Below are 25,153 nucleotides of genomic sequence, written 5' to 3' on the forward strand. Positions count from 1 at the left end.
ATAAGCCATTCTACACCGGTTCAGGGACCCCTTGTCCCCTGCTCTGGTGCAAAACTGGACAAAGGAAAGAGGAGTGACCACTCCCCTGTCCATCCCCACCCTAGGGGTGGTACCCAGAGCTCCTCCAGTGTGTCCCAGACTTCAGCCATCTTGCTTTGCAAGGTGTGTGTGGGAGCACTCTGAAGGGCTCTGAATGGCCAGTGCCGGCAGGTGACGTCAGAGACCCTTCCTGATAGGTACATACCTGATAAGGTATCCAATCCCCTTCTCATGGCTATTTAGGGTCTCTCCTGTGACTTCTCTTCAGATTCTGCTTGCAAGTTTCCTTCAGGAATTCTCTGCAACTACTACACCATCCTCTGACCTCAGATCAACCGCAGCCTGCTCCAGGAACCGCTGTAACAGCAACAAACGATCCACAAGGAATACTTTTCTTCTGCAACTTTAGCTCCAGTCAGCAACTGCAACAGTTTCCACGGTGTTTCACGCTTTGGGAACTCCCTGTCTTCATCCTGCACCAGAAAGACTGAAGAAATCTCCCGTGGGGTGACGGAGTTACTCCCCTGCTCATGCAGGCACCTTCTAAGACAACGACCGGTACCCTTGGACTCCTCTCACAGCGATGAGAGTGCTCCTAGGAACACAGAGAGCAGACCCCATTGACATAGACTGTCCCGAGGGCCTGCTGACGCAATTTGAAGGAGGTAAGACCTTGCCTTTCCTGGGAGCAATGGTACCCCTGTGTACTGCATCTTCTTCACCTCCTAAGGCCTCTGTGCAATAGTTGCAAAATTCCTTCATGCACAGCCTGGCCCAGGTCCCCTGCACTCCATCCTGCGACACTCAACACGCTGAGCTGTTCTCCAGCGGCGTGGGACCTTCCTTTATTGTGCTGCACCAACCGCGTTTTGCACCTCTTTTGTCCCCATGTCCTGGGACTCCCGTGGGTGCCAGCTGCCATCCTGAGGGCTCTCTAAAGTGCTGAGAGCCCCCCCCCTCCCTCCTCACACAGAGTTGAGGCCCCAGGTCCCTCCTGGGTCCAGCCAGCGCCATTTTGACACAAAACGCATATTTGTCTTAACCAAGGCTTGTTGGTGACTTCCAAAACGAAATCACATCTGTATCCATCTTTCACGCCGTGGGACAATATTTTGCATCACGCAGGAACCCGCTGGCCTCTTCCTAAGGTGCATTCCTGCAGTCTTCAACTAACTGGGGACTCTTCTTTTGCACCCTCTTCTGGGTTGGTAGCGGCTCCTGTCCTTCTTGGAACCTCTTTCAACTTCTGGACTTGGTTCCCTTCTTTTGCATGTCTTCAGGTCCAGGAATCCAGCAGTTGTTGTTTGCAGACTTGGTTGGTTACTGCAATATCCCAATCATGAGGTGTAGTGTGTCCTAAGGAAACTTGCAGTACTTTACTCCTGCTTTTCACGGCTCTGTGGTGGGGTAATTTACTTACCTTTACTGTATTCTTACTCTCCCAGCGATTCTGCACACACTACACTTGTCTAGGGGGGAATTCGTGATTCGCATTCCACTTTCTTAGAATATGGTTTGTGTTGCCCCTAGACCTATTTTCTCTCATTGCGTTCTATAGCATTTCCTATTGTTTGCACTGTTCTATGACTAATTACTTGTCTAATTTTGACGGAGTTACTCCCCTGCTCATGCCGGCACCTTCTAAGACAACGACCGGTACCCTTGGACTCCTCTCACAGCGATGAGAGTGCTCCTAGGAACACAGAGGGCAGACCCCATTGACATAGCCTAAGCTGCTAGAACACTACTACTTCACTAATAAGGGATAACTGGACCTGGTATAAGGTGTAAGTACCCAAGGTATCCACTACAAACCAGGCCAGCCTCCTACATACTGTGGGAACCATCCCAAGCGGCAAACACATAGTGAGTATTCTTTGTTTATCCTGAGGTCCCGTATCGGGAAAAACTGCTTTCGGCACATTTATTTTTTTAGCTAACCAAAACTGAATCTCCTCCCGTTTGGCGGGTACCTCACTCATGATTGAATGTGTGTAGTGATTAAGGCGGTCATTCTGACCCTGGCGGTCATGGACCGCCGGGGATCGCGGGAGCACCGCCAACAGGCTGGCGGTGCTCCCAAGGGCATTCTGACCGCGGCGGTACAGCTGTTACTGTTAATGTTACTGAACCCGCTGGCCTATGAGGCCATTTGCTAATAAATGAGCAGTGAAGGGTTGTTGCATGTTTACTGCAATTGCTATCCGTTGTGGGTTCTCCATGGTGGATATTCCTGTTCAGAGATGAGGACACCAAGTGGGGATTAATCCTTTTAAGGTTCAAGCTTGAACAATCTGCAGCGTTGGATAAGTACTACCTACGTAGCTGAGGAGGAAATCCTCAATATCACAGATGTTTCCGTATATAGTATTGAGGTATCTTTAGTATGTAGTCATACAGAGCTACCCAGAAGGATCCGAAAATTAGTGCCTGACCAAACTTTGGTGGCGCCATGTCGTGTAGGCTTTCATTATCCTAATGAGGCTACTGGATTTGAGCAGCAAAATCATCTGAATTGTGGGGAACTGAGTCCAATCCCACACCATGTGACAACTGTCGGCCTAATCCTGTTTTCAGGCTAACTAGCAGCGCCTGATCTCAGCCTAAGAGCAGGGATGATTGTGGCAACTGGGCACATGACAGAAATGACTCCTCAGGGAATCGTGGTCGATCAGATCACATCCTTTTCTCTCAGTTACATTTGTCTCACATATGCAAAGACAAACCAAGGCAGAGAATGGTTCAGTAAGGTTTATTGAATTAGCTGCATCATAGATATAATGTCATGAGCTGCAATAACTAGGATTATAAAACACACTAAAAGCAAAATGGTGACAAGACGAGTGAAACACAAGAAAAGTCCCACCATACTGTCACTAGGAGTAATATACGTGGTTCCTAAATAAGCTAGGTGACAGTGTGATAAGCCCTAATCCACTCCTCAGGTTTTCCCCCTGGGAAGACATCATCCCCCATACCTGAGCAAGGAAGCCTTTTGTCTTGAAAGACACCATCCCCATGTAGGCCTGGGATCCGGTAGTCTAAGCAAGCATTAGGCAATCAGCATGCACTTGTGGTCATCTGGCTGGAATCTCCCTCTAAACGTGTATGGGATAGAGAAGTGTTTTTATAATAAAACCACTGATGTTCTGGGAAATTGTCCCCATGTAAGAATATGTATGTTTCTGTGAATGTTAGAGACATAGGGCCTCATTATGACCCTGGCGGTAGAGAACCGCCAGGGCCAACGGGGGCGGGAGCACCGCCGACAGGCCGGCGGTGCTCCCTTGGGCATTCTGACCGCGGCGCTTTGGCCGCGGTCAGAACAGGAAAACCGGCGGTCTCCCGCCGGTTTTCCACTGCCCCTAAGAATCCTCCAAGGCGGCGCAGCTCGCTGCGCCGCCGAGGGGATTCTGACAATCCTTACCGCCATCCTGTTCCTGGCGGCTCGCCCGCCAGGAACAGGATGGCGGTAAGGATTGTCGTGGGGCCCCTGGGGGCCCCTGCAGTGCCCATGCCAATGGCATGGGCACTGCAGGGGCCCCCGTAAGAGGGCCCCGCTAGTATTTCACTGTCTGCGTAGCAGACAGTGAAATACGCGACGGGTGCAGTAGCACCCGTCGCACCTTCCCACTCCGCCGGCTCGATTACGAGCCGGCATCCTCGTGGGAAGGGAGTTTTTCCCTGGGCTGGCGGGCGGTCTTTTGGAGACCGCCCGCCAGCCCAGGGAAAAACTCATAATACCCTCCGCGGTCTTCTGACCGCGGAGCGGTATTATGGAGGGCGGCATCCTGGCGGGCGGCCTCCGCCGCCCGCCAGGGTCATAATGAGGCCCATAGTGTGCCACTTTACTGGCAACTGTATCTGGCTGCAGCATTGAGGCAAGCACAAAGTGAAAAGAATGTCTTGCTAGGAACATAATGCTTACCCAGGCAAAAGAACAACTAGGTATAGAAAATAAAACAGCACTGCAAAAGTGGCCTGTGCTAAAAATTTAAAATGAAGCTGAATAAAATGTAACTGAGCTACAGTGCACAAATGACAGGCCTAGTTGCTAAAATAACATGTCTAAAACATGGCTAAAATAGCTATACAACAGTATAGGTAAATGAAATCGTGAAGCCCAGTGCAGGAACTACATGAACTTGTTAAAAGTGGCTGTATGCGTATCTCAAGCTGCCCCTGCCGCAGCCATGAAGGTAAGCCGTAACAACAACCTGTGGGTCTATTTGCACCCCCTACCTGAGGGAAAGTCAGCCTTGCAGCACATATAGACTGGCAGTCCTCTATTTTTGAGCCGCCCTTGCCATGAAAATGAGCTTTGAGAGCAACAAGTGGGCCAGGCGTGCCTTTCCCTTTTAGGAGGATCCAGCCCTGCTGCGCATATAAATAGTACAGGAGGCTACTTGGGGCCCATGGGGCCAGGCCAGGAATCGCGCAGCACAGCTCTCCCTGTCTACGCCCCTTACCTCCGGGCCAAGGTTAGGAGGGGTGCCACTGTGGAGAAACACCAGGTCCCCCAGCAGGAACCAGCTCAGAGGGTGAGATGTCAACACTTCCCCTAGGCCGGAGCAAGGTGAAGAGGTTCCCAGTGGGTCGCCACTGTCCATAACGGGAGGTCAGGCCCATCTCAGCAGGGCAGACTCCAGGTCGCAGAGTCTCTAATGGGAGGCAGAGGTTGCAAGGCGGGCTTGGAGGCCTCGCACAAGGGCACACTCAAAAGAGGCGAGGGCCTCCCTCCAAACAGTAGATGAAGCAGGGGAGATTGTCACAGCTGGGTGGCCTCCGCAGCTCTCAATCCATACGAGCATGTAGGCGAGGGAAAGCAGACATCTCCCCTTGCCTGCTTGGGTCCACCCGCTCCTGAACGCCCAGTGCCTGCCAGGAGGGGGGCTCCAGCCGCCTGCACCATCACCGTAGGCTGTCTCAGGTTTCTGTCGGGGCAGATGTGTGGGGGTCCTCGGCACAATCGGCTGTAGTCCATCCCAATCCAGTGGCCGGCAATTCCACCACTGGTGAAGGAGGCGGAAAGCGAGCCCAATGGTGTTACACCCCTCACCACTCGGGGCCAGAGGCTCAGTCGCTACACAGGCCTTCCATTTTAGTCCACCTCCAGAGTCCACCTAGCAGGTCTCCGCCACCTGGACAGTCCAGCGTTAACCACCTGCATGGTCCAGAGATGCATGGGGGCTGTTGTAGGGTGGTCATCGGTTTACTGAGGGCAGGGCATCGAGTTGGATGGTGGCGGATGACAAAGGGGTCCAGAGCACTCTTAGAGTGTGACTGCCATCTTGACACCGCAGGCCACGCCTCCTCTCTTTTTCCATTTCTTGTGAGCCCATCGATCTCTTATCTTTTAAGTGTGACTCCACTGTTGAATGTTACCAATTCCCTCAGATGTAATTTTAGTCCGGGTGTTTCCATATTCTTGAGGAGTTCCTCATTCATGAACATTCTAAAATTATTCTTAAGGTTCTAAATCCTAGACAAGTCAACTCCAGACTCTCCCCTTATTCCCTCCAGCACTTTATGAGCCTCACACGCACGTATAGCAGCTTCCCTGCACAGGAACACACAAGATCCTGTTTGTTGTATCCATCTATAAACTCTAGCTCCAAATTCCCTTTCCTAATTTCTTCAAATTCTGTCTTTGTCCTCAAAACATCCAACGCTATCATTGGACGATCCTCCCCTGGGGTTTCTGGTTCAAATCTTACCTCCACTTTTACAATAGGCACGCTTGCAATAGGGGATGTTACTGTTCAGAGTCTCGCCACTGGAACTAAAGTAGCGCTAATGCTTGGTGTAGCTGGGACTGTGGTAATGTGGATGCACCTGTGGCTGGCGCAATGGCAGTAGTGCTCAGAGATGCTAATGGTGGAACTGGTGTAATAACTGGTAAATCTTCCTCAGGGAGACTTTGATCAACAGGCGCATTTGCACTTACATTAGCAATGAGTAGGAGCCCTCCGGCTGCCTGATTCCATCCATCTTGTTGATTGTTTCAAACCGGCTGAACAACGTTATTCAGAGGTGAACAAAAAACTAGTAGATAATTCAAAAAGTTATCACTATAGTCAATATTACTAGTCTAATCTTTATTTTCTTGACTCCCACCCCCTCTTGTACTTTTTTCCTGTCTGATCTCTCTTGTTAATGCTGGTACAATGACAGTTCTCCTTCCATTCTTGATGTTGTGCATCTAATCTCACTTCCATCCAACTACAGGCCCTATTCTTTGTCTTGGTCTGAGATTTCTCCTTCTCTTTCACTTGTGCAGCATGCTCCCATGCATTCAAAAACAATAACTCTTGTCTGTTCCTTTGAAGAAAATTCAAAATCACCAATCACTCTAGAGGAAATGAGTTATAGCGCCCTCCTAATGCTATCACACACTCAAAGTGGGTTCTCCACCAGCCAGAAATCACCCTCAACAGTGCAGTCTATTCCTCTGTGGAAATTAATTAACCAAACACCAATCTCAATTAGTACACCCTCACAGAAGTTTAATAATCCAGGATTTAAGGGCCATCAGATTCCTGGTCCAGGTGGCCCAACCAACTAAAGAAGATCCCCAGGCGATTCCGAGCAAGTGCCCACCATGGGCTGACCTCTCCTGTCCTCCACGACGACGCCTGCACTGTGAATTCAGAGGACCCCACCTGAATGCGAAAGATCCAGACAAAGATACCCATCACCTAAAGGTCCACTGCACCCGCAGCCCCCTGGCCTTGGGGAAAGCTTCCTCCGGTGAAGCAATGTTCAGCAGGTGGCCCTCCAACTTGTCCAGCCTGTGTTTTTTCCGAACCAACTCCCTGGACCCAGCCTGCAGCATCCAAGTGACCCCTGGGGTCCCCTCATAGAAAAGCATTGGAAGCCAAACGCTCTGTTGGCACCCTGCACCCAGCCGCCACTGTGCTGCTGAGGATGTGTGTTTGGTGCCTACTTGTGCCCCCCTCCCATCTCTCCTCGCCACTCACCCAGTGCTTCTCTAAACCCTCCAGGTCTCCCCTCCGAAGACACAAGTACTTACCTGCCTGCAGACCAAAAACCGAGTGCCCGCAGTCTCCATAGGCGCCCATATTAAATTTACCTAAACTTTGACCTCTGCACCCGGACGGCCCCATGTTGCTGGTGGTGGGTTTTTGGGGTTAACTTGAACACCAACCTGTGGACTTCCTAAAACCGGGAGACTGGAACTGTAAGTTTTGTAATTGCCTACAAATCCAACTAACTCCCCCCCCCCCACCCCCGATCTGTTTCTGAAAATAACAGTGTCAACTTTTAAAACAGATAATTGCCAATATTTCAGAAATTGTATAACTTTTCGATTTCAAACAAAGTATTATTGATATATGTGTGAAATACAAATCTATTGAAGTACTTACCTGAAACTTGAATCTTGAGGTTGTAGAAATAAATTAAGAAAACATATTTTTGCTATATAAAAACCATTGGTCTGGAGTTAAGTCATTGAGTGTGTGCTACTTCTGTTTTCTGTGTGTGTACAACAAATGCTTCGCACTACCCTCTGATATGCCTAACTGCTCTACGACACTACCACAAAAGAGAGCATTGGTATTATCTACTTTAGTCTCTGTTAAGCCTCTGGGGAACCCCTGGACTCTGTGCATACTGTATTTCATTTTGATATAGTATATACAGAGCCAGCTTCCTACATTTGGCTACAGTGAAACTTGCAACAATAACAGCTGTCAGGGAAACTAAACAATTTAAAAACAATTAACGTATTCAAACTACTGTGATTCAGCTCCTGGAACAAGATAAATGGCAAAAACCAAAAGAGCAATGATGCACATTTTAAATGTTAGCTTGTCATTCAACTTCGGCCTACAACATCTATGGCTATGGCTAACTTAACGTGAACACATTTAGGCTATGGTACACTATAGCATGAGAATCGATAACTGTGGTCAACTTTAACATAAGATCACACTTTGTATATGAATATTTAATATGCATTAGATGACTAAGCCAAACGAAAAATAGTGAGTGTCAGCAGGTGCAACTAAGCATGTAGAAATTGTTTATCCCTGATTGTACACTTGATTCAAGGTCTAAAGGTGGAACTCGTGTAGCTCCTTACCAGTGCCAAGTAAATCATTACATAGAACAATAAAAACGCCCAGTCATTAAGATTTCCTTACTTTGTTTCTGCTTGTTGATTAAAGCTTTTCATATATCACTTGGCTAACAGTATGAAAGCTCTCCCCAGTTAGTGAAGAAAATTTAATATTTTGTTGTGACTCAAGAAATCTTTGGTTATGAGGGTGTGTTGTTATGCTTACTTGACAAAGTATTTTTGTTTTCTTTCTCTGCACTCCTTCTAGGTCTCAATTATGTCCATCAGTTCTGCGTAGGCGCAGCCAAGGGAGTGCTGAGTCCCTTTGTGCTGCAGGAGATTATCATGGAGGCTTTACAGAGACTCAACCCAGCCCATGTACACAACCACCTGCGCACGCCTGCCTTCCACCAGCTTGTCCAACGGTGTCAGCAGTCTTACATGCAGGTAATTAAAAAGCCGGTGAATAGTGATACTTCTTCCTGGCATAATTTCTGGACAGGAAACCAAACCAGCCTTGCACTAGAATGGAACCATGAGAGCATGGTTGCCCAAGACATTTCATACAACCCTAAAAGTAGCCCCGTAGCCTTCGGGAACAATGCCAGAGAAGTGGTTCACCTATCTGGACGTACCTAGCATGTTTTAGCTGTAAATGTTGATCTGTCTGGTAAAATGGCTTGAATTAAGTGTTCGCAACTGGCATGTGATGTGATTTTAAGGCCAACAGTTTGGACTTTGGCAAACTAAATTCAGACTCAGATAATTTTGAGGTTGGTAAATTGAGTTAACTTTACATTGAGTAACAGGTACACCTGTTATTTATAGCACTTCGAAACAGCAAAAGTGTGATATAAAGTACTGTATAAATAAAAACAATTATTCTCATTATAGGATCTAAATATATACAGTGCTACCTCCCACCTAAATCACTGCAGGATGCATGGTGAAAGACATAGAGATGCAGAAACAAAGTGCCTAGGTACCCTTAACATCGCATCCCCATGTACGCCCTTTATCACGTTTTTGTAAGTCACAGTAATAGATCTTTAGACCCTTATCTCCCCCCACACATCTCTTCCCCTCTCCCCAGCCTCCAGACAGAAGTTTCAAACACTTACTTAGCGTACATATTTTATTGAACTATTAACTCTCTTGCTTTCCTGTACAGCCTAGATACCAAGGCATAGTCCCCAGAGTACTGATTCTCGTTGAAACAGTTGTAAAGCTCTCATTCCAGGCAGCGAGAAACTGTGTCTCTAAAAGTGACAAATAAACATTCATGAGTGTCTCGGTCTTTAAAAACCTTTTGGTCAGTATGCATAGGTTTATGTATTATGTTTTTTTCTGATTTCGTAGCAGTTACTACATCGTATAAAACAATTACGGTCAACAGCATCTTTGCTGCCCTTCTTATTTGCCAAGATAGCCCCCTGTCAGTTGCACGCATGCATTCCATTGTCTGTACCAGCAGACCCAGAGTACTGTACCTGCATGGTCTGGTGGAGAAAGACCCAATAGCCCTTTAACATGGCTCAGGAGCTGTTTCCACAACACTTTGAGTCCTGCGCAATCCAATCATATGTGTAAAAAGGAGTCCCACATCCCCACTGCATACCTAGAGTTGTGGCGTATGTCTCTCAAGGCTTCTATACCAGTGGTATATTTTTTAATCATTTTTTAATTTACATTTTTTATAGTGATGTTCTACCTGCAAAGGGTTGATAACGCGTCCTTTTATGTTAATTTATTACACATTAGGACTCGTTATAGGCCAATGAATCTTGTGACCCAGTTGAGAGAGACCGTAGGACGAGATAGCTAATCAAAATGTCAAGCAATATATCAATAATGTCATCAATATTTATCACAACAATACACTTCACTTTGGTCAAAGACATTAATCAAGTTGACGACGCAATCATGACCTTTCAGCCATGAATAACCACACCTTATAGAATTTTATCAATTTTATTCCCTATTGGTTACAATCTACGAGCAAAAGAGTTAATCTCAATACCAAGAAGCATAATAGCATAGTCACGATGTGGCAACTGTGATAATATTTAATTAATGCAAGAATCACAAACATCAGAACATAGCACAGCGTAAACATAGATCAGAATACAGCAAGTGTCAAATACGCGTCAATTCAACAACGCATAATGTCAGTCGTTTGTCTATTTGCGTCAGTTTAGGTGAACCCCTGTCCTAACCACTGATTAGCATTAGCATGTTGGGCTTCATGCAAAACACCAATTTGGAAAACATCTAACTATGGTCTCTATCAAAATGAGCAGTTGGTACCTAGAAAGGGAAAGCAAACAGACAAATTACAAATAGCATTGTCATAATTACCCTCCAAGGATTAGGTCAGCACACAGGATCAGTCTTCGTCTTCAGGACATCAGTCAAAACGCCATCAGTCTGTGCTCAACTAAAGGGCCTAGGGGACACTTCCCTCATAAGGAGGAGAAGTGTAAAATGGGCAGTCTATGGGTGAGGATAGTTTTAATAAGTCTCAAAGTCACCAAACAGAGTGACAGAGTTTCTGGATAAAATCAATAGCATTCCCTACCTAGTTCTAATGACCCTTCTGTGACATGGGTTTTTATCCCTTTTTCGTAGTACATTCCCCCAAAATTCTATTGGACATTTACTATACCACACTATCTTTAACCTATCCAATTTAACATTAGGTAATCCCAATTGTCACCCCACATTTATTCATCACACTTTGATTGGTCTCCATAATTGACGTCTTCGGAGGTGGCACGTCTGGTGTTACTTCACTCTTTGGCACGTCTTTTGGGTCAGCAGATCCATTGTCCATCGGTCTAAATGACCTTGTACGTTACATTAATCTACATTAGTTTCAATTTGTACATAACTCTTAAACCAAGGCACCGAATATACGCTTGGGAACAGAATCGACATAGATAAATTCGTCTTCCAAGTTGAAGAAAAAGAACATTTGCAGGGTCATGGCCCTTTGCGAGTCAGCATACTGGAAAAACAGAAAAATGCATTTAATATGAGAGCTGGGCAGCTAAAACCCACAGCTCACGCTAACTTAAGGCCTATAAAGATTTTCAATATAATTGCAGTAACATAAATGTTAATATAAACTTGATTAATCATAACATAAACAATTTTACTCATCATTATTAGATTGCATATACATTGGTGGCCATTTACCATAATCACAATTCAGGTGCACGTTTTAACAAAACCGTTATTATTATTGTTTTCTATGTAGCATCGTCACACATTGATATAAGTATTTCATTTTAGTATATATTATTTAGACTATGCTCTCTCAGTCCCTCCTCTGATGACGCTTGTCATCACACAAACCTTTCCCTTTAACCTTTCATTTAATTTTTCACTTTACGCATAATGCGCATTTCAACATCTTGTCCCTTATGTGAACTCTCCCAAATTTCATTGAACATTTTCTCTCTTTCACTTTCTTCATTTCTTCTGGTTCTTTTGGTCCAATTTCTCTTAATTTTATCATTGATTTTGCATGCCCCCCATAATCCTAATAGACAGGCCAGAACAATTAATAGACCCATTAGTATTTTTGCAAGTACCCCATTCCAAATGTTGGTAAACCAGCTCCCTACTCTGGCAATTCCTTTCCCAAATTTCTCCCAAACTCCAGGTTCCTTCAAATCTTTCAAATCTACACTATCTCTAGTTAGGTTAGTAAGCATACCTCTAATCTTCTTACTATTGTCCGGAATGAACGAGCAACAATGGCTCTCGTTGAGCATCTTGCAGACCCCTCCACTCTTTGCTAAAAGAATGTCTAAAGCAAGCCGATTTTGAAGAGTCATAGCTCTTTCTGCAGCAAGTTCAGTTTCCATCAGGAGTATAGCCCCTGTAAAATTTGTCAGCATGTTATCCACAAGAGTAGACAACTTTTGAATCTTCATAGAATTCAAGATAACCCCTACTGAAGGGATTATAGCTCCAAATATATCACCAATGACAGCAGCCACTGATTCTCGTTTTTGCCTAGGATGTTGTAATTCAGACGTTTTAGGTATCTGTTTTAAGTCATCAATCTGGTAAATCTTTGGGAAGACTATTCCCAAATAACATGTCCCATACCATCCCTTAGGGAGACGGTAATAAGCATTAAGTCCACAGATGTAATAGATCCCAGGGATCGCTGGATCCTGTCCATTCAGCATAAATGTACACTTACTCTGAAACAAAAACACATGTCTGCACTCACTCGTTCCCACAAACAAATTGTCCTGCTCAGATTTTGGCCTATATATACAAAACCTACCTACATGCAATGCATCTATAGCTAGTTTGCGTTGTGTTTTGATTGCGGTGTAAGCATAATCATTTGCATATGTGCGTTTCTGTAGCCCTTTTTCTAATCTTTCTTTCAAAGCTTTGCGTCTATCATCAGTGTGATCTAAAAAGCTTTTCCCTACAGGTGACAGTAAGCAGGTCAGATTATTGCGGTGTGCATAAGCAGTTCCAAATGTAAGCGGCGGCTCAAAGAATCCTCGAACTATTTTTATATCATGTTCCTTAGCTAGCTTGTTCAGGAATTCAATCACAGGTACAAAGGAAAACACAACATCCAGATTTGAATAAAAGTATTGCACATGCTCTTGATTATAGAATCTGGTTAGTAGTAAACTACAGCTAATTCCGTAAGTTAGAGGAAGGCTATGGTAGGTAACCCCTTCTTGCACAGATGAAGGAATCTTGGTGCACACATAAGTCTTTCGCATCCATGGTCTCCACATACTCATTCAGCAAGCAACAGAAGACATTAGTAGAAAGTTCCCCCTTTAAATTAGTTCCCTCATGCAAGTGTCTTACATCCTGCTCAAATCTTTCCCACGTTGTTAGTGTTGTAGTCTCAGGTTTTGAAGTAGCGTTAATAGTCTTTTTCTCCAACCACGGCATTCCCACAATCACTCCCACAATTATTATTGCACACACAATCCCTATTATAAAGCTTAACCAACCACACACCTTACTTCCCTTGTTACTACCTCTATCTATTATAAGCCATGTCTGTATAGAATCAGATAGCAGAATAACAATCAACTTGAGGATGATATAGAACTCTCTTTCTCTCTTGCTCTCTGCGTGTATTTACAGTGTTTTCACTCACTCCAGGACCCCTTTGTCAAATCAAATTAGCAGCTTCTCGTAATCAGGTTTCTCAAAGTCGAATCTGGTTCTAATGTCACATCTGGTAATTTATAAGTCTCTTTCCTCAGTTTTCAATTTCGATTTTTTTTTAACAAAGTCTTTTCTTTGAATTAGTTCAGGTACCGTAGTATAGGCCTGGTACTTCTCGATCAAAACAGAATGCTAGGAATTCTTGTTGCCATTCAGATGTTGTAGCATATGCCCATTCAGGACCTGTATATCTTCTGTTTGCGACTCTTTCTTTTTAACCTTCGTTCACCCTGTTGTTCTCCTTCACTTAGGTCTTCCACGTGGGATGTATCAGTTTCCTCTATTATTGTTTCATCTGGTATGCTTCTTATCCTTAAGAGTGGTCTCTCTGGCCAGTTATCACCCTTATGCGTCTTCTTCCGATATGTCTTTTCAGGACGTTGGACAGCACCCTCCTCTTGTGATATGGTGTTTTCACTTGATGGACCTGCAACTGGCTCAGGGGATGCTGGCACACTCTGATCTCTTTCTATTATTTCTTCTTCTTCTTGATCTGTAACAGGTTCAAGTTCTAACCCGTATCCGTCTACTTCTGGGAGAACCTCTCCTTGACTTAGTTCTCCTGCCGCCTCTACTGAGATAGGCACTCTGTCACCTCTCACGAACTCATTCACTGTTTGAGGGACGAGGCTGTTCTCAGTGGGCTCTCCTACAGTCTCAGTTTCTTCTTGGCTGTTTTCTGGCCCGGAGACTTCTCTTCCTGGAACTGTTGTGCCGGAAACTTCAACTTCCTTGTCAGTCTGAAACGTTACCTTCTTTGTGTGACTGGCATGTATCCAGTTTGGAAAGCCTGCACATTTCACGGCAGTGGTTGTTGTCAAAATTACTTGATACAGCCCTTTCCAACGTGGCTCTAAACACGACTTTCTCACGTGCTTCTTGACAACCACCCAGTAACCGGCTTGTAGGGTGTGACCTGGATCCCCAATCGGTGGCAATGTGTTAGCCTCTACCTGGTGAGAGAAAGAGCGAATCACATCAGCCAAACCTTTGCAGTAGTCCAACACCATATCATCTGTGATAATCACTAGAGCATTCGCAGGTACTGCTGGCAACCTCATAGCTCTGCCCATGAGGATCTCATGGGGGGACAGTCCTGTTTTCTTATCAGGGGTGTTCCTCATTGACATCAGCACTAAGGGCAATGCATCTGGGCATTTCATATTTGTAGCTGCGCACATCTTTGCCATTCTTGATTTCAGAGTACCATTCATTTGCTTTACCAGTCCTGATGCTTCAGGGCAGTAGCTACAATGCAGCTTTTGTTCAATGTCTAATGCGGCACAAAGAAGTTTAATCATCTCATTGTCGAAGTGTCTTCCCCTATCTGACTCTATAGAGACCGGAAACCCGAATCTTGGTATTAGTTACCTAAGCAGCAGCTTTGCAACTGTGAGACTATCATTTCTACGAGTGGGGTAGGCTTCAATCCAGTGACTGAAAACACACACAATCACTAACACGTACTTCAGTCCTCCACAAACAGGCATTTCAATGAAGTCCATTTGCATTTTGCTGAACGGACCACCAGCTCTCCCAATGTGGCTCAAGGTTACCACAGTCCCTTTTCCAGCATTCCTCTGTTGACAGATGATGCACCTGTGATAAGTAACCTATGCGGCATGTCTGAACTTTGGGTTGAACCAATCGATTTTAAATTACCTGATCATTGCATCTCTCCCAAGGTGAGCCTGTCCATGGTATAGCCTGGCAAACTGGGACAGAAGGCTGTTTGGTAAGACTAATTTCCCCTCTTTTGAGACCCACAAATCATCAGCCCTCTGTACACATTGCATTCTTTGCCAGGAACGTTTTTCCTCTTTGCTAGCATGACCTTGTAATGTTTTTAACTCATCTAGGGTATCGACCACACTTAATGCAAGGTTCAAACAGGTGTCATTTTCAGTTTGCGGTAACAATTCCCACTGTTCCTTGAACGATATACAGTTCAATGCACAAAACCTTGCGACTTGATCTGCATAACCGTTTCCCATGGACACAGTCTTGTGACTTAACGTGAGCATTGCATTTTACCACAGCAATTTCAAGAGGTAACTGAATCACATGTAACAAATCCTTTATTTGTTCACCATTTTTTACAGGAGAACCAGAAGAGGTCATGAAACCTCTCTGCCACCACAGTTGGCCAAAATCATGTACAATTCCGAATCCATATCTGCTATCAGTATAGATAGTGACTCAGATTCACAGCTGCGTGGCATGCCTTAGTAAGGGCAATTAATTCTGCCTCTTGTGCGGAAAACACTTTCTCGAACCAGGAAGCTTCAATTATACCAGCTATGGTACATACAGCGTAACCAGCCCTCAGTGTTCCGACGGAATCTCTTAAACAGGAGCCATCGACAAACATAATACAGTCATTTTCTTTTAGCTGTGTGTCTTGAATATCTGGTCGTGGTTTGGTCCATAATTCCGTTACCTCAAGACAATCATGTTCAAATTCTTCCTCATTATTAATTTCAATATTCTCAGCAGCAAGTAAAGTTGCTGGGTTCAATACAGTGCATCGTTTCAGCAAAACATTTGGTGACCCCAGTATGATTGTCTCATATTTAGTGAGACAAGCATTTGTCATGTGCTGAGTTTTGGTTCGAGTCAACAAGATTTCAACTGAATGTGGAACCCTTACTGTTAGGGGGTATCCCATGGCTATGCCTTCACACTGTGTAAGGCTCTGACCAACTGCTGCAACTGCGTGCAAACAACCCGGTAAGGCTGCTGCGACGGGGTCCAAGGTAGCTGAAAAATACGCTACAGGGCGATTTGCACCTCCATGGACCTGTGTCAAAACAGACAAAGAACAGGCATCACGTTCATGACAAAACAGTAGAAAAGGCTTCGTATAATCAGGCATACCTAATGCTGGTGCCCTACACATGCACTCTCTCAATTCCATGAATGACTCAAGCTCTTCTTTGGACAAAGCTATGGTGAATGGCTCATCCTTGATTTCTTTGCCTGTCAGTTTTATCAAAGGTTTTGAGATGATCGAGAAGTTGGGTATCCACTGGCGACAGTAGCCCACCATTCCCAGAAACATCCTGACATCCCTTTTTGTCATTGGAGGGTTCATTTGCAAAATGGCTGTTATTCTTTCTTTCGATATTCTCCTGGACCCTCTTTCAATTAGATGCCCTAAGTATTTCACCTCCTTCTGACAGTATTGCAGCTTCTTGGGTGACACCTTATGTCCGTTCTTTCCAAAATGATTCAGCAAGGCAATGGTATCATATTTACAGTTATCCCTTGTTTTGGATGCAGTCAGCAAGTCATCGATGTACTGCACTAGAGTCGAGTTAAAAGGCAGTACTAAAGATTCCAAATCCTTTTTCAATATCTGGTTAAAGATGGACGGTGATTCAGAAAACCCTTGAGGAATTCTGCACCAACTGTACACCTTATCCAGGAATTTGAAGCTGAACAAAAATTGGATGTCCTCATGAAGAGGTATCGAAAAGAATGCTTGTGACAAATCTATAACGGTGAACCATTCAGCATCACACAGAACCTGAAACATGATCACTGCTGGATTGGGCACTATGGGGCAACATTTTACCACAATCTCATTTATTTTTCTCAAGTCCTGTACAATTCGAACTTTTCCACAGGGCATTTTCAAACCCATTATTGGAGAATTACATGGACTGCTCAAAACTTCGTTCAGGACTCCCTGTCTCAGGAAATCTGCAATTATTTGTGACACTTCAATAAGAACATCTTGTGCCATATGATATTGTGGCACCTGGGGAAACACTGCATTTGGCTTTACCTGTACTTTAACTGGTTCCACACATTTTATTAGTCCCACTTCCTTTCCTGTCAAATCCCACACTTTCTCTGTCACAGTTCCCTGTAACTCAACAGGTAGATCAATCATTGTAAGCATTGGGAACAAGGTAATTAAAGGATAATCCTCATTTGTTGTCACCGTCTCTTCCTCTGAAAACTGACCTTCGTCTCCTTCATCGTCACTATTTGTCTGTACTTCGATTCCATCATTGGAACAGGTAATTGAACATTTTGTCTTGCACAGTAAGTCCCTTCCCAGTAAGGATACTGGACTTGAATCACAGACTACGAACCTATGTAGCCCCTGGAAGTTGCCGATCTCAACCTGTACTGGATCTGTAATCGGGTTTGTCAGATACTGATTTGCTACTCCGACCACCCTTATGGTACGCCCCAAAAGTGGTAGTTTCGGGACCTCTGCACTTCTGACTGTAGAGCGTGTAGCTCCGGTATCGACCAGGAATGAAACTTTGTAACCCATTACCTTCCCTTCTACATAGGTACCCCTCTGATCTACCTCTAGGGATGCTGCAAGCCTACATTCTTCGCTATCTGAGCTGTCGTCTGACCACTCTCCATTCATGCAATTTTCACCTCGTAATGGTGTAGGAGGCTGGCCTGGCTTGTAGTGGGTACCAAGGGGTACTTACACTCTGTACCAGGTCCAGTTATCCCTTATTAGTGTAGAAGAGGTGTTTCTAGCAGCTTAGGCTGACAGAAGGTAGCTATAGAAGAGCAGCTTAGGCTGAACTAGGAGACATGCAAAGCTCCTACTATACCACTGGTGTCATAAACACAATATCATAAGAAAACACAATACACAGATATACTAAAAATAAAGGTACTTTATTTTTATGACAATATGCCAAAAGTATCTCAGTGAGTACCCTCAGTATGAGGATGCCAAATATACACAAGATATATGTACACAATACCAAAAATATGCAGTAATAGCAAAAGGAAGTAATGCAAGCAATGTAAAGTTACAGTAGATTGCAATAGGAGCACATAGGTATAGGGGCAACACAAACCATATACTCCAAAAGTGGAATGCAAACCACGAATGGACCCCAAACCTATGTGAGCTTGTAGAGGGTCGCTGGGACTGTAAGAAAACAGTGAGGGTTAGAAAAATAGCCCACCCCAAGACCCTGAAAAGTAGGTGTAAAGTGCACCTATAACCCCCAGAGAACACAGAAGTCATGATAAGGGGTTTCTGCAAGGAAGACCAACACCAGCAAAGCAACAACAGTGGATTTCCGGACCTGAGTACCTGTGAAACAAGGGGACCAAGTCCAAGAGTCGCGACAATGTCGAGAGTGGGCAGATGCCCAGGAAATGCCAGCTGAGGGTGCAAAGAAGCTGCCACCGGATGGTAGAAGCTGTGGATTCTGCAAGAACGAAGAGGGCTAGAAACTTCCCCTTTGGAGAATGGATGTCCCACGTCGTGAAGAAGCTTGCAGAGGTGTTCCCACGCAGAAAGACCGCAAACAAGCCTTGCTAGCTGCAAGGGTCGCGGTTAGGGTTTTTGGATGCTGCTGTGGCCCAGAAGGGACCAGGATGTCGCCACTTGGATGAGGAGACAGAGGGGGCGCCCAGCAAGTCAGGGAGCCCTCACAGGAGCAGGCAGCACCCGCAGAAGTCCCGGAACAGGCACTTGGAAGAGGAGTGAACCGGGGTCCACCCGAAGACACAAAAGGGAGTCCCACGACGCCGAAGGACAACTCAGAAGGTTGTGCACTGCAGGTTAGAGTGTCGGGGACCCAGGCTTAGCTGTGCACGAAGGAAATCCTGGAAGAGTCCACAGGAGCCGGAGCAGCTGCAAATCACGCGGTACCCAGCAGTGCAGTCTAGCGTGGGGCAAGGACTTACCTCCACCAAACTTGGACTGAAGAGTCACTGGACTGTGGGAGTCCCTTGGACAGAGTTGCTGAGTTCCAGGGACCACACTCGTCGTGCTGAGAGGGGACCCAGAGGACCGGTGATGCAGTCTTTTTGTTGCCTGCGGTTGCAGGGGGAAGATTCCGTCGTCCCACAGGAGATTTCTTCAGAGCTCCTGGTGCAAGAAGGAGGCAGGCTACCCCCAGAGCATGCACCACCAGGAAACAGTAGAGAAGGTGGCAGGATAAGCAATACAAGGTGGCAGTAGTCGTCTTTGCTACTTTGTTGCGGTTTTGCAGGCGTCCTGAGCAGTCAGCGGTCAATCCTTTGGCAGAAGGTGAAGAGAGAAGTGCAGAGGAACTCTGGTGAGCTCTTCCATTCGGTATCTGGAGAATTCCCCAAAGCAGAGACCCTAAATAGCCAGAAAAGGAGGTTTGGCTACCTAGGAAGGAGGATAGGCTAGTAACACAGGTAAGAGCCTATCAGAAGGAGTCTCTTACGTCACCTGCTGGCCCTGGCCACTCACAGCAGTCCAGTGTGCCAGCACACCTCTGAATCCAAGATGGCAGAGGTCTGGGGCATGCTGGAGAAGCTCTGGGCACCTCCCCTGGGAGGTGCAGGTCAGGGGAGTGGTCACTCCCCTTTCCTTTGTCCAATTTCGCGCCAGAGCAGGGCTGGGGGATCCCTGAACCGGTGTAGACTGGCTTATGCAGAGATGGGCACCATCTGTGGCCATCAAAGCATTTCCAGAGGCTGGGGGAGGCTACTCCTCCCCAGCCCTGACACCTTTTTCCAAAGGGAGAGGGTGTAACACCCTCTCTCTGAGGAAGTCCTTTGTTCTGCCTTCCTGGGCCAGGCCTGGCTGGACCCCAGGAGGGCAGAAACCTGTCTGAGGGGTTGGCAGCAGCAGCAGCTGCAGTGAAACCCTGGGAAAGGCAGTTTGGCAGTACCCTGGTCTGTGCTAGAGACTCGGGGGATCATGGAATTGTCTCCCCAATGCCAGAATGGCATTGGGGTGACAATTCCATGATCTTAGACATGTTACATGGCCATGTTCGGAGTTACCATTGTGACGCTATACATAGACAGTGACCTATGTATAGTGCACGCGTGAAATGGTGTCCCCGCACTCACAAAGTCCGGGGAATTTGCCCTGAACAATGTGGGGGCACCTTGGCTAGTGCCAGGGTGCCCACACACTAAGTAACTTAGCACCCAACCTTCACCAGGTGAAGGTTAGACATATAGGTGACTTATAAGTTACTTAAGTGCAGTGGTAAATGGCTGTGAAATAACGTGGACGTTATTTCACTCAGGCTGCAGTGGCAGGCCTGTGTAAGAATTGTCAGACCTCCCTATGGGTGGCAAAAGAAATGCTGCAGCCCATAGGGATCTCCTGGAACCCCAATACCCTGGGTACCTCAGTACCATATACTAGGGAATTATAAGGGTGTTCCAGTATGCCAATGTGAATTGGTAAAATTGGTCACTAGCCTGTTAGTGACAATTTAGAAAGCAGAGAGAGCATAACCACTGAGGTTCTGGTTAGCAGAGCCTCAGTGAGACAGTTAGTCATCACACAGGGAACACATACAAGGCACACTTATGAGCACTGGGGCCCTGGCTGGTAGGGTCCCAGTGACGCATACACTAAAACAACATATATACAGTCAAATATGGGGGTAACATGCCAGGCAAGATGGTACTTTCCTACAAATGGGAATTGTTGTACTGTATTATTTTGACTCATTACCTGACCTGTGACCTGTTGAGTAAGCATCACCTGTTGCTGTCCCATCGGAGCCATTGGTAATTGCATTTGCTGTCTAGGTACCATGGGAACCTGCTGTTGTACTTGTTGTGTTTGCGCTGGCTGGAAACGCGGCATTTGCATCTGGTGCATGGGCTGTACCCCTTGCATCTGTACCAGGTTATTTTGAAAATTCGAGATTTTATGTCTCCTTTTTTGACCTCTTACATTTTGCAACGTACCAACATTAGTGCTTTGCTGAACAACACCATCCTGCACCTCATTCGGGCACTCCCGTTTCCAGTGCCTCATGCCCCCGCACGTGTGACATGGTGACATCTTTTTCACCCCTTGTACGTCATTTTGAACCACAACGGTATTCAAGTCTGGACCGCGATTCACAAACCCTCGGCCTCGACCTCTCGCCTGCGCCTGAAACACACAATTCATTTGCGGTTGTTGCTGTATCATCTGTTGAACTCCATTTCCCTGTATTCCTGTCTGTGCAGCCCTTATCTGCATCACCATCACTTTCTCTTTCAGCTTTTTCTGCTTCAGCTCAATCTCATCACTACAGTATTTTGCATACTGCAACACTTCATCAATCGGCTTTGCTTGCCAACAAATCAAATGATTCTTAATCATCTGGCTAACTTCTGGTCTCAGCCCTTCAACAAATCTGAACACAAGATGGTTCATGTCCTTCGGCTCAATAGTCTCAGTACCACTGTAATGTTTGAATGCCTTTAACAACCTCTCATAGAAAGCATGTATTGATTCCTTAACCTCTTGTGAGGTCCGGTCAATCTTCTGCTAATCAGTCACCTTCGGCGACACCTTTTGTTTCAAAAACTCAATCACCTTGTGATAATACTTCATCACCTCTTCAGAGGGTGCTCCGGTCACCTTATCCCTTGCCGGTTCCTTCGTCGGCCAATCTACCCCTCTCTTACACTCAAGCCACAAATCAGGTGGAACAATGATCTCAAACAAGGTATTCAAGTCTTCCCAGAGACACTTAGCAAGTTTCACAAACCTATCTGTTTGCTGATACCACTCGATCGGTTTCTCCCTCAATCTGGGATAATCATTAGTAAAAGATAGGATGTCCCCTCTGGACCACAGTACATGGACTAAGACACCACCAGCTGTTTCTCTCATGGGTAGTATTTTTACTGATTCTGTATCGGGTGAGGCTTTGGTCTGACTCGACCCTGGACTGTCACCTTTTTCCTTATCTCTTTTCTTTGCCCATCTGCCTTCCCATTTTTCCAATGCACCCCAAATTTGCGCACTTTGCAATAACTCTTTTAAATGCGCCTTCATTCCAGCAGACCTCATGTGCTCAAAGGCTTTCGATATTATATTTGTCTGCCAGGTCTGCTAATCTCCGGTGCACCTTGCCCACTTCTTTAGTAATCTTGGGGCATAGGAATCTCAATTCTGCTTCAGTGTATGACTCCAATCTATTTACCCCCATCGTACCTTCCACTAATTCAGCAGCTTCCACTCCCAGTCTTACAAAATGTAGGTAGTCATCTTGCCTTTCCTTTTCCGGTTCCACTGCAGTCACTGTAGTCTTTTGCGAAGTATAAGTCTTTTCTAGCCATTCGTTTAGCTGTTGCACTGTAAAACCCTGCAGTGAAATGTTCCCTGCATGTATCATTGGTGACTGTGAGGCGTTCGTACTCATCGTCTGTGGAGTTAAAACCCCTAACCCTGCCTGATGCATTGCTTCCAAGGGTGCTTCTACTGGGCTAAGGTCTATCAAGGACCTTCGCTTTTCAACGGCTTGTTCCCCTGGGGCCATTATCTGGGGAGTTCCTATAGACCCTCCTCTTATCACATCTTGGGTCATTACTCCCTGATCACATACGCCAGATTTGCCTTGTGCATACAATGGCACTGGTGGACCAACAGTAATTGGTAACGATATGGCAGCAGGTGTCTGACCTGGCCCCAAACTCGGTGGAGCAGTAACTCCATAGGTCTGTTCCAAAGTACCCAGGACAGGCACTAATGGAGGACCAGCTACTGGGTTGTACCCTGGTATCAGTTGTGGTTGCGGCTGGGACAGCAATTTCAGAGTTGACTCAATCTGCACTAACCTTGATTTCGTATATATCGGGTCTGGCGGCACTATCAGATTTGTAGTATTCTCAAGTACTGGAACGTTTGGGTAGATTCTCTGGATCTGCGGTGGAGGTTGCAACTGTATCTGCATGTCTGGTGCAGTGGGTACACTGACACCATTCTGTATCGAAGTCATATCACTAGTCTGTACAGTATCAGCAATTCCCTTCTCCTGCGTCTGGTTCCCAGGATCCATGCTAGTGCTTGGAGCACTGTCGCTCACCGCATAAGGTGGCGGGCGATCATGTAATAATCTGTCCATGAATTCTTCATTGTCTGAATCATCTTCCTCTTCCCAAGGTCTTTTATTCTCTTTAGATTTATTAGAGTCTTTATCTGTTTTACAGGAGGCTTTTTTTCTCTGTGTCTCTTCTCCCTGTGCTATTGCTGGGAACAATTTTAATCCGTCAACAATTCCCCATCTCCACATTTTGTTCTTGTTATCCCACCTAGCTTCTGCATATGATTTTTCTGCCCTTTTTAGCCTTCTCTTAAATCTTTCTTGTCTGTGTTTAAGAGCCATCAGATCCCAAATCGCTAGAGCCTCATTTTGAGCTGTCCTCGGAGGTGGTTTTTGTGTACTTAACATCCACCTTAAGTTCTCCAGCACCTTTGGATTTAATGTCCCATGTTCTGGGAATGCTAAACATCCCTCTTTCTCTGTTAATTTGTGCCACTGTTTCATCCGTAAACAAGGTGCAACACCCTTCTCTTCCATACCCATGTAAGCTGGAGTACCCTCAGGTGGTGTGAGCTCCCCATCAGTTGCCATAATATATGCGTCTCCTTTCAGAGCGCTCTTAAATGCTTTGACAAAATTCATTCTGTGATTTTCTTTTATTTGTAATAAAAATGAATCAGGAAGTGACTTAGTTCCCAGGACACTCTTCACCCACCTTTCTCAACCTATTGCCTCTCACGGACGGCAGCCAATCCGTGCGCGACCCCTCTCGACAACTGACCTATCTCAGCGCTGCACTACTGACGTCACACTCACACACTGCAGCTGACAAAGTCTTGCGGCTCGTCTGCCTCTCACTGAATCCACGCAAACTAATGCAAAATTATTGCGAGCACCTTAAATGACACCCCAAATCTGCCGGTTTACTACAGGAAGGGTAACACATTCGCCATTTACCGTAATCATAATTCAGGTGCACGTTTAAACAAAACCGTTATTATTATTGTTTTCTATGTAGCATCGTTACACATTGATATAAGTATTTCATTTTAGTATATATTATTTAGACCACGCTCTCTCAGGGTATTAAAACACTTTACTGGTAACTCTCCCTGAACGACCCTGTGTACAATTAACACTCATCACAAGAAACTAAGGGCCAAATATTCAAAGAATCCGGTTTGTGATTTCCTAAATGCAAATCTTTGCGATACGCAATTAGGAAATCGCAAAATGTGATGTACTAATGTGTCTCAGATACATTTAGGGATTCACAGTGGGTTGCAAATGGACCTTACTCATCAATATTCATGAGGCAGGTCGCAATTTGCGACTCATTAAGCTTGGCTACAGTCACAGGATGGTGGCCTGCTGGGGTCAGCAGATGACCATGTCTGTGATTGCTTTTTCAATAAAGCATTTTTTTTCCTTTAAGAAAAACGGGGTGCTTTACAAAAATGATATTTTTTTCTTTTAATTTTTTAAGATAAGGCAGTGGTCTGTGGGACCAATGCCTGCCTGCTCTTAAAAAATGTTTGCATCCCCATTCACAAAGGGGCACCCCTTCCCGTTTGCAAATGGTTACCACCAGTTTAAAGTTGGTGGTAATCTGTGATTGTTTTAAGACCGCATTCCGGTCGCAAATATTCACACATACGAGTGAGACTTGCTAGTCAAAAGGGTTGCCCTTGGCACACCCCTTTGTAATAGTGAGTCTCAAAGCCTATTTTGCGAGTCAGTAATAGGTTACCAAGTCACAAAATAAGGTTGGTACATGGTACAAAGCCATTTAGTGGTTGCACAAGGCAAATTTTGCTGTTTGCGGCAGCTAATTAGCTTTGAACATCTGCCCCTCAGTTATCCTAAGGCAGAATACATCATAGAGGGATTCTGGAGATTTAATGGAAGATTAAGAACTAATCAGTCAGAAAAAGATCCAGACAGTAAGTAGCATTATGCATTGAGGAGGAGTTTTTAAAAAATCATATTTTTTAATGGTCCGCTTTTCTTCACATCTGATGTCTTTTGTTTGAGTTTTAGAGAGAGATAGTCA

General features: G+C 45.4%; 1 protein-coding gene across 2 annotated transcripts in view; it reads left to right on the forward strand.

Moving 5' to 3' along the window:
- The window catches only part of ZSWIM8 (zinc finger SWIM-type containing 8), a 2,332,791-nt gene that overhangs the window by 2,149,830 nt on the left and 157,808 nt on the right, over positions 1–25,153 (forward strand). For both annotated transcript variants that reach the window (XM_069240531.1, XM_069240532.1), the window contains exon 25: positions 8,391–8,569. In XM_069240531.1, coding sequence (XP_069096632.1) covers positions 8,391–8,569 — 179 coding nt within the window. The remainder of the gene's footprint in view (positions 1–8,390; positions 8,570–25,153) is intronic.

The sequence above is a fragment of the Pleurodeles waltl genome, chromosome 6, assembly GCF_031143425.1.
Source record: "Pleurodeles waltl isolate 20211129_DDA chromosome 6, aPleWal1.hap1.20221129, whole genome shotgun sequence".
Lineage (NCBI taxonomy): Eukaryota > Metazoa > Chordata > Amphibia > Caudata > Salamandridae > Pleurodeles > Pleurodeles waltl.